This window comes from Salarias fasciatus, chromosome 7 (genome assembly GCF_902148845.1).
Source record: "Salarias fasciatus chromosome 7, fSalaFa1.1, whole genome shotgun sequence".
NCBI lineage: Eukaryota > Metazoa > Chordata > Actinopteri > Blenniiformes > Blenniidae > Salarias > Salarias fasciatus.
Genome location: NC_043751.1, coordinates 33,346,464 through 33,357,310, shown reverse-complemented (window position 1 = coordinate 33,357,310; position 10,847 = coordinate 33,346,464). Strand labels below are relative to the sequence as shown.

The 10,847-nt window shown below is 53.2% G+C and overlaps 1 protein-coding gene across 1 annotated transcript; it reads right to left on the bottom strand.

Moving 5' to 3' along the window:
• Positions 1-2,665: 2,665 nt before the first annotated feature.
• Positions 2,666-8,886, bottom strand: frs2a (fibroblast growth factor receptor substrate 2a). Its single transcript, XM_030096894.1, has 6 exons — positions 8,372-8,886; positions 4,825-4,889; positions 4,645-4,736; positions 4,347-4,533; positions 3,951-4,249; positions 2,666-3,865 (listed from the first exon to the last, which is right to left on the bottom strand). The coding sequence occupies exons 3-6, from the start codon at positions 4,708-4,710 to the stop codon at positions 2,840-2,842; spliced, it is 1,578 nt and encodes a 525-aa protein (XP_029952754.1). The 5' UTR covers positions 4,711-4,736; positions 4,825-4,889; positions 8,372-8,886; the 3' UTR covers positions 2,666-2,839.
• Positions 8,887-10,847: the final 1,961 nt, after the last annotated feature.

Here is a 10,847-nt window from a genome sequence, read left to right as displayed (position 1 = left end):
CTGGTGGTTTTTGTGGACCGGTTCTGACGTCCAGCGGCAGCCGTTGCTTTGGGTTTGTCTCCACCTCCGTGGATAAGTTTGACCACACGAGTTAAAAACTGCGTTGGAAGAGTGAAGAACCCGATGGTTCTCCTGCGCTCAGGAAGAACATGAAGAACCGTCTCAGGTGCTTCACAGCGGAGACGTTTCGGCAGCAGGATGAAGAACCGACAGTTCCAGGTCCAGTCCTGGGTCTGTGAGGCTGCTGCTCGGCTCCGCCCCCACCCTGCCCATCGTGGAGGCTCCGCCCCCGCCCTGCCCATCGTGGAGGCTCCGCCCCCACACTGCCCATCGTGGAGGCTCCGCCCCCACCCTGCCCATCGTGGAGGCTCCGCCCCCACCCTGCCCATCGTGGAGGCTCTTTTTTTTGTTTTTTTCACTAATGGTCTTACGAGCTTTACCACTTTTTTGATGTTGAAACTAAGAATTTTTTTTTTTTTCAAATTTTCACCAATCAGTGGTCTTACTGTGGTTTTACCACTTTTTGTTTTTATGAAAAAAAAAATGTCTGTGGAAGGAGCCCCAAGAAGCCCCGACCCATCATGCCTCAGGAGGAGAGAAGGCCCGTCCACGCTTCACGTCGATGTCTGATTTAAAGAGTCCATGCCTCTGACGGTAGAGACAAACGATTCCCGTCCCGTCTGAACTCAGTGTTTCGCTCCACCAGGGCGGCGCTCTCAGCTCGAGGTTCAGGCCGAAGCTACGACTCGGCCCAACATGGTGCTAAAAGTCTTCATGAGCACGACGTAGCCGCGTCCCACACACCCAAAGCCTTCTGCTCACCGATACGTGGAGCAGTTCTGTCCGCAACGGTTCTTCAACTCTTCCATCAAAATCAACTCCTGAAGCCGTTTGTAGTTTTTTACGTTGTGTGAGGCGCTCCGGCTGTGAAACGGTGCGACTTTCTCACAGCCAGATTCAACATCACTCCGTCTGACTTTTAAAGTTTCTAAATTTCTGGCGATACGCCTCCGGCACCGAGTCGTAGGCGCTTCCTGCAGCACTCTGAGCTCTGTCATATTTCAGGCTTTCTTCTTCTGGAGACGCTGATTCAGCCTCGCCTGGAAAGACGCTGCAGAGGTAAAGGCCACGCATTCTCAGGCCGGGCTCCAGTTTTAGACTCCCGCTCGAACAAAACAAAGGTCCTACAGATACTGGGCCCAGTGGGACTGGTCTGGTCCCAGTGGTCCCAGTGGGACTGGTCTGGTCTGGTCCTACTGGGCCCAGTGGGACTGGTCTGGTCCTACTGGTCCCAGTGGGACTGGTCTGGGCCCAGTGGGACTGGTCTGGTCCCAGTGGTCCCAGTGGGACTGGTCTGGTCCTACTGGGCCCAGTGGGACTGGTCTGGTCTGGTCCCAGTGGGCCCAGTGGGCCTGGTCTGGTCCTACTGGTCCCAGTGGGACTGGTCTGGTCCCAGTGGTCCCAGTGGGACTGGTCTGGTCCTACTGGGCCCAGTGGGACTGGACTGGACTGGTCCAAGTGGTCCCAGTGGGACTGGTCTGGTCTGGTCTGGTCCCAGTGGGACTGGTCTGGTCTGGTCCCAGTGGGACTGGTCTCTGGGATTCCTCGTGACCAAGCTGGCGTTGGTCATTCCAGTGCTTTAGGCTCCGCCTCTGGCGGTCAGCAGGGAGGAGACAGAACACCGTTCACAGCGGAAATCAAGAAAAACTGCTTTTTCACTCAGACACAACAGTCAACACAACACGACAAGTCAACACAAACAAAACACTCAGCACGACAACAGACAACAATATAACAACACGACACCACACTAAACACAATACAACACTCAAGACAGCGACAACAATATAATTCAACATGAGACAACACAACGCTCAACAACACAACGCTCAACACAACAAGACAACAATGAAGACAATGGCAACACAACAAAAACACTAAAAATGACTCATCACGACAACATCCAAATGACAACACTCAAGATGACGACACAACAGGTTAACACAACACTCAAAATAACACTCAAGACAACAACACAATGACAACACACAAAATGGCAAAACTCAACACAACACTAAACATGCTACGCTCAACATGACAACACAACAGTGACAAACCTCAAAAAGTCGACAACACTCAACACAAAAACACTGAACAGTGACGACAACGGCAACACAACACAACGAAAACACTAATCATGGCAACACTGAACACGACAACATCCAAATGACAACACTCAACACAACACAACACTCAACACCACTCCACATGACAGCGCTCAAAAAGACAACAGCACAACAAAAACACTCGACATGACAACACCCAACGTAACACTCAACACAGTGACAACACTCAAGACGCCAACAGTCAACACACTGATAACAACACACGGGTAACAACACACGGGTAACAACACACGGGTAACAACACTGGTAACAACACACTGGTAACAACACACTGATAACAACACACTGACACGACAAAAACACTCAACATGACTTGTCATTATGTTGTTCTGCCATTGTGTTGTGTTGTGTTGTGTTGTGTTGTGTTGAGTGTTGTCGTGCTGTGTGTCGTGTTGTTGTGTAGCCCGTCGTGTTGCCGTCTGTCATTGAAGACGGCGTGTTGCCGTGGAGACGGAGGAGGCGGGGCCAGACGAGCTGCGTACAAATCAAGGAGCTTTATTGTGAGGCTCTCTGCACAGGTAGAAGGTGGAGTTACAGCTAAATGGAATGCTCTCTCAGTAATACTGACGTGTACTAGATATGGAATGCAGTCTATAAACATGGCGGCGGGCGAGCCTCGGCGCTGCGATTGGTCAGAGTCCGTGGAGGCGGAGTCACGCCGTGCTCTTGGTGGGCAGCTCGGTGCTGTTGTGTCTGGTTTTGCGCGACGTGCCGTCGTCCCGCGGCCGCGCCTTCTGCAGGCTGGACATGGCGGCGGTGCGCTCGATGTCGATGAGGGCGTAGAGCTCGGTGCGGCGGGTGGGCGTGGTGGGCGGCAGCGGCGAGGTGGGGGTGCGAGGCGTGTGAGGGCCGCTGCCGTCCGAGGCGCCCTTGGCGCCGGCGCCGCCGTCCATCTCCACCTCGATGTAGTTGAGAGTCTTGGGCGGCTCCGGGTGGCCCGGCGGCGCCGGCCGGCGGAAGTCGAAGTTGAAGACGGTGGGGCCGTCGGCGCGGCGCCGCGCCGTGTCGGCCCGGTGGGCGCTCAGCGGCGCCGTCACGTTCTCCGTGTTCACGTAGTTGTGCGAGGACTCGAGGGCGGCGGACAGCGGGTGGGAGTAGGAGTGCAGCAGCGGGTGGTGGCCGAAGCCGTTGAGCGCCGGCGTCTTGAGGCCGCCGCCGCCGCCGCCGCCCTCCTCCTCCTCCGAGCTCGGCTTGCGGGTCTCCCACACCGGCGGCAGCGCCGGCAGGTTCTCGTAGTCCAGCAGGGCGGTGCGCCGCTGCGCCGAGTTGTTGACATTCTGCAGGTCGGGGGTGAGCGGCGGCGGGCGGTGGCGGCGAGGCGCGGACGACGAGCCGTTGGAGTGCGGCGGCTCGGGCTCCGCCTCCGCCGCCGGCGCCGCCTCCGGGTGGCCGTTGGTCTCTCGGGGCTCCTCCCCCTCCTTCTGCTCCTTCTGCCGCCGCTCCTTCTCCATCAGCTGACGCTGAACCGGCGTGGGGCCGAGCACGAAGCGCACGCTCTGCGGCTCCAGCAGCACCTGGGGCTCCGGCGCCGCCGCCGCCGCCGCCGCCTCGGGCCGGTCCCGCGGGGGGGGAGGGGTCGGAGGACACGGGGGAGACGTGGGACTCTCCAGAGGAGTGGTGACCGTCAGAGGACTGGGCTGCTCCTCCAGGAGGCCCGACGTGTTCACGTAGGTGTGCACCTGCACACACACACACACACACACACACACTCTGAGCATGAGGCGGGTGGGGGCGGGGCGGGGGCGGAGGGGGCGGGGTTCTCACCGTGTCCTCGGCCACCAGCAGGGGGTGTGTGGACTCCTCGCCCACCGACGGCAGGCGGGTGGAGGCCACCGACGGGTGGCGGGTGGAGGGGTGGGACGGGGCGTCGCCCGCCGAGGGAACCCTGCTCACGCCGTTGGGCACCGAGGGCACCGAGTAGCCCAGGGCGGCGGGGGTGAGCGCCCCCTGCTGGCCGGGCTCCAGCACCGCCTCCTCCACCACGCTGATGCTGTGGCTGTGCATCACCTCCTGCAGCATGTTGAAGATCTCCTCCGCCCGGCAGCACTTGAAGGCAAAGATCCCTGAAGACAACGGCGACACGTCACGCCGCGCCTCCCGCCGCACGCCGCCGCGCCGGCGCGTTCTGTCACGGCGAGGGGGCGGGGCTTCGGGGCCTACCTTGTCCGGTCTGACAGCGCCGGCCGCTCTCGAAGGAGAACAGGTTGGAGTCGTAGCCATAGCGCCGCAGGCACAGGTACGGCCACCTGACGTCGTCACGGCGATGAGTGTGGAGCACCAGCTCGGCGTCGGTCAGCTCCATCACGCCCGAGCCCAGCTCGTTCCCATCGTCGTCCACATTGATCACCTGGGGGCGGAGGCCAGCAGGGTCAGGCCCAACAAGCCGCGAGCTGTGTGTGTGTGTGTGTGTGTGTGTGTGTGTGTGTGTGTGTGTGTGTGTGTGTGTGTTTACAGTCACCTTGAATTTACTCTGATGATTATCTGGAATCGACTCTTTCTCTGGACAGCTTAGGCAGCTACCCATGGCTTCTTCACAGCACCATCTGACGTCTGAGACACACACACACACACACACACACACACGGAACATCAGCCTCAGCCTCACACACACACACGTGCACATGCACATTGTACTCACCGAGATCCTGCCTCCAGCTCTGCTTCCATCCTCAGAGCCTGAGGGCCGCTCATGCTTCAGTCACTCTGCAACACACACACACACACACACACACACACACACACACACACACACACACACACACACACACACACACACTCTTCAGTTTGAGTCCCTTGTGATGTCATCAGTGACCCCTCGGTGACCCCTGGCTGGTTGCTGATGGGGTCGTCTGACTGTGACCGGTTACCATGGAGACGCCGGCCCCCTCCGGCTGTGCGGTAGAGGCGGCCCGGTTCTTTAATCTGATCCGGATCAGTCTGGTTCTGATCGACCCGTCAATCTGACTGGAAGGTGGAGACCTCCGAGTGCTCATTCTGATGATGTCATCAGCATCCAGCCCCGCCCCCAGCCCCGCCCCCAGCTGTCAGTCAGAGGCTCACAGGAGACAGCGGGATTGTCCCAAAAACAAATCTGAAGGTCATGACCTTTGAAGCCTAACGGCCCTGATCCAGTTTTATCAGCTTCATCATCATCATCATCATCATCATCAGCATCAGCTCCACTACTGACACACATCAGCTGTGGAAACCTGACACACACACACACACACACAAACACACACACACACACACACACACACACACACCACACACACACACACACACACACACACACACACACACACATCCTTCACAAAAACAGAGACAAACATCACACACGCACAAACATTTGTCTTTCTGGAGTTGTGAGGACATTTATGACATCAGACATTCCCTCGCCCCTCCCCCCCACCTTAACCATCAAAAAGAAAGGCCTAACCCAGACCCTAAACCTGACCTAAACCCAGTTCTAACCCAAACCCAGACCCTAAACCTGACCTAAACCCAGTTCTAACCCAAACCCAGACCCTAAACCTGACCTAAACCCAGTTCTAACCCAAACCCAGACCCTAAACCTGACCTAAACCCAGTTCTAACCCAAACCCTGACCCTAAACCTGACCTGAACCCAGTTCTAACCCAAACCCTGACCCTAAACCTGACCTGAACCCAGTTCTAACCCAAACCCAGACCCCAAACCTGACCTAAACCCAGTTCTAACCCAAACCCAGACCCTAAACCTGACCTAAACCCAGTTCTAACCCAAACCCAGACCCTAAACCTGACCTAAACCCAGTTCTAACCCAAACCCTGACCCTAAACCTGACCTAAACCCAGTTCCAACCCAAACCCAGACCCTAAACCTGACCTAAACCCAGTTCTAACCCAAACCCTGACCCTAAACCTGACCTGAACCCAGTTCTAACCCAAACCCTGACCCTAAACCTGACCTAAACCCAGTTCTAACCCAAACCCAGACCCTAAACCTGACCTAAACCCAGTTCTAACCCAAACCCTGACCCTAAACCTGACCTGAACCCAGTTCTAACCCAAACCCTGACCCCAAACCTGACCTAAACCCAGTTCTAACCCAAACCCAGACCCTAAACCTGACCTAAACCCAGTTCTAACCCAAACCCAGACCCTAAACCTGACCTAAACCCAGTTCTAACCCAAACCCTGACCCCAAACCTGACCTAAACCCAGTTCTAACCCAAACCCAGACCCTAAACCTGACCTAAACCCAGTTCTAACTAGGGGTGTAACGATAACCGACTTAGGATCGGTTATCTTTTTGTAACAAACGATCCGAGTGGATCGGACCACGGAGCCGAGATCGGTTCAGATGCAGTAAGAACGGTCCGACGGCCCGGATTTCTGCCCACGCATCGGTTTTTTTAAATTCCAGTACATGCTGTACCCAGTATGTATACATAAACGCTGCCTCCGGCGCAAAACGGCGTCTCACGTCGCCGCCATGTTACTGCTTTATCTCAGATCTGAAAAGAGCCTGATTGTGACTTTGGAACCTGAACGCCTCACAGCTGAGCGACCGTCACCTGCTGCATCCGAGAGCAACACGATGGTCACTGAACAACAAGCTGCAGATAAAACAACCATCAGAACAGTAAACAGCCACGCTAAACCCCAAAGTTACACCTACCAGAACAATGTTTCCCTCCTTCTCTCCAAGCCGCCGCTACGCCGCTCACACACTTCCTCTCAGAACTGAACTGTCCGTCAACAACACCTTTCCCGTTCTGTCTCGAGTTTAAATCTTCTTTCCACCGTCTCAGAAGCTGAGATGCGTCCCGTCGACTGACTGTTGAAGCGTGAAGGAATCGTTCAAATCCAGCTAGTTCGTCGGTGGCTAACAGCTAAGCTAACCTCTGACTGCGACATCTCGCAGCAGGACGCTTTTACGGAGTGTCCCTGAACGCAGCACGGTGCTGCACAGCGCCGCAGGTCGTTCACTGAATGGGAGGGTTTCAGGTGTTTCACAGGTGATGAAGGCGGTTCAGGAGGAGCTGGTCCTGACAGGGTCATCGATGTGAAGCAGCTGCCTCACATTCTTAAAATCATCTGGTCGGCCAGATATGATTGTTCGCGGGCCACTTTTTATTTATATTTATCATTATTCAATTTATTTATATTTATTTCTATAAATCATATTTATTTTATTTTGTAATAATTTATTTTTTTATACCTTAGTTTTTTTCATTGGGCTTGTATTTTAAGTACAGGCAGAGTTTGAAGTTGTTGAAATGACTGTAGTTGTTGAAGTCTGTTTTGGTTTACTCTGAATACAAAAAAATAAACAAAAGCTGTTTTGAAGTTTAATTTCTGTTTTTCTCTCTTAGTTACAGAGTTCCTGACAGTTACAGTAAATTGTCAATTTGTATCGAATTGCTAAATATTTTTTATGAATTGCCCTTGAATCGAATCGTAGCCTGTGAATCGAGATCGAATCGAACCGTTTTGTGGGTCAAAGATTCACACCTCTAGTTCTAACCCGACAATCCAGCCTGAACCCTCAACAAGGTCTGTCAGGAAGTGAGAACCAGCAAACCTGTCCTCAGTCTGCGGGTCTAAAACTCATTCTGGTCCTCAGTATTGATGAACGAGAATCAAAAAACGAACAAACACACACAGACACACATCTCACACACCGACTGACATACATTACACTGACACAATCACACAGAGACAGACATCACACACACAAACAAACATACAAGACAGACAACCAACACACACACACACACACACAGACACACAGACACACACAGCTACACTACTGCAATAAGTTTGGATGACTCTTCAGAGTGACCCTGAGGATGAGGATGAGGATGAGGATGAAGGACACCTGGAGGAGTCTCAGTCCTCGGACCATCTAACTCTTCCACCTGGTTAACTTCCTGGTGTTTCCAGATGCGCCGTCTCTGACTTTCTGACTAACTTCAGCAGTTCCAGGTCAGGACTAGTGACCCCGGCGCGCCTGCAGCGGGAGCGCGCTGACCAGCTGGCCGCGGTCTGACCCCGGTTCACCCGCTGACACTGGACAACCTGCTGGAGAACTTTCCCTTTGGGTTAATGGCAGCTAGTTAGCAGCAGGCTAAGCTAGCCTCCTTTCGTCGAGACTCCGGTACTTCCGACACGTCCCGGGCCGGACCGGGCCCTACTCACCGGGCCTCCGTCGGCGGGTCGAGAGACGGCGTTCAAGCGGTCCGCTCCTCCACACGGCCGAAGTGTGGCTGGGCTTCAGGTCCGGGATCCAGAGGACCGGAGAGCAGGGCAGCTAGCAGAGTTAGCCCGCTGCTACAGATCCTCCATCTTTCAGAGCGCCAAAAAAAAACAATCACAACTTCTTCCAAAGAGCTCGAAAGCTGCTCCCCGAACCAATCCGCGGCCACAAACCGGTCCGCGACCATCCACAGCCGCCCCGGGATCTCCGCCGCCCCCCGCTCGGCGTCCAAGCGCACTTTTTCAGTCCCTAAATCAAAGTTTGGTCCGGTCGGAGCGTCGCTGCGATGCTAGCTGTTAGCCGTCCAAAGCTAAATCACTGCAACTCCGCCAAACTTCCGACAGCAGGCCGCCGCAGTGCGCATGCGCCGTACAGAGGAGCGCCAGCAGAGCGGAGCAGGAGGAGGAAGCGCAGGGAACGAAGAGTGACGGAAAGTAACGAAGAGTGACGGAAAGTAACGAAGAGTGACGGAAAGTGACGACGATGGACGAAAATTAACGAGGAAGACGAAGAGGAACGAGGAGGATCCAGGGTGACGAAGAGTCACAAAAAAAAAAACCAGCACTGACGACAATCATGGCGCCGGAAAGTGTCCCGAAAGTAAAAGACATACGAAAATAACGAAAACATTTCAGCAAGTAACAAAACGTCAAGAAAGCTACAAACAACACAGCCTAAAAACAATTTAAAAAATATTTCAAGTATAGATCGGATCTGAGTCTGATGGAGACCTGCCCAGGAAGGGCGAGAACCTGTTCTAGAGAAACAGAAACAACGTCAATTTAAAGCAAACAACATGGAAAATGAAAGCAGGAAAATCAAAATACTGTAAATGAGACATGAAGAACACTGCAGGGAACCAGCACAGACTAACACAAACTCTAAACAACACCATCACGTCATCACACAATCACTTAATGAAACAAAAACCAGCAAAACTACTCAACACAAAGACTACAGAACAGCAAAGCTAGACAACAACAACAACTAGAGAACAACACACAAAACTATACAACACCAAAACTACACAACACAAAAGTTCACAGCATTCCAAAAACTGCAGAACAACACCAAAGCTAGTCCACAACACCAAAACTACACAACACCAAAGCTTCAGAACAACATAAAAACCAGGCAGCAACAAACACACGACACAACATAAACTACCTAACACAAAAGCTACAGAACAACACCAATATTGGACAACAACACAGAAACACACAACACAAAAGCTACAGAACAACACAAAAATGACAGTACACCAAAGCCAGAGAACAACACAAAAACTACACACTGACACCAAAACTAGAGAACAACACCAAAACCAAAGAAAAACAACAGGACAACAGAAAAAACTGCAGAAAAACTAAAAAGCATAAATACCACACAACGCTAAAACTACACAATACAAAACTTCATGAAAACTACACAACAATGCAAAAACTTCACAAAAACATCAGAAGAACAACGAACACTGAACTGATCAGATCAGCCCTCCACTGTCCCACTGTCCTCCACCCGTCTCTACGGCACAGGACCACGTCCCTCCACCCAGCCCAGGAACTGAACCACACTCCCTCACACACACACACACACACACACACACACACACACACACACACACACACACACACACACACACACACACACACACACAGGATGAGCAGAGTACAGATGGAGCAGAAGCAGCCTCAGTATCATTACAATATTTATTTACAGTTAAAGTCTTTAAATGCAGCAGAGACACAAGAAGCAGCTGCTCACGTGAAACAGCTTCATTCTGCACGGAGTGTGTCTGTGTGTGTGTGTGTCTGTGTGTGTGTGTCTGTGTGTGTGTGTGTGTGTGTGTGTAGCAGAGGGTGCTGTGAGTACGGCTTACCACAGTAGGGGGCGCCAGAGTATGGGGCGCCCAGGCGCCAGCCTCTGCTCAGAAAACATGACGATGATGCTGAAGTGTGAGAAAGCTGTAATTCCGGGAAATTCCAGCAGGGGGCGATGATGCTGGTTTCAAAAAGAGCCCCGGTCTCATTGGAACCCATTTCAAAAGGCCGATTTTCAGAGTGAAAATGAACATATAAAGCTGGTGGTTCCAGACCAGGTCCTGGTCTCGGTCTCTGGTTCTCCACCCTGCTGCTTCACCAGACTCTGGTTTTCACATTCATCATCTGTTGATTTTATATTACGGGTTAAAGTTTTGCATAAATCGCCCAATCACAGCGGCCCCTCTGTCCACGTGATGCGGTCACATGACAGGCTGGACCAATCACATTACATCTGGTTTCTAATGGTCAACATGGAGACGTCCTGCTGGACTCGCTGGAGTCTTCAGAACAGGATCTGGGACGCTGTGGGGGACGTCAGGAAGGGTCTGTCCATTGAATTAACAATCTATGGGGGCGCCACATCTGGATGCCCTCC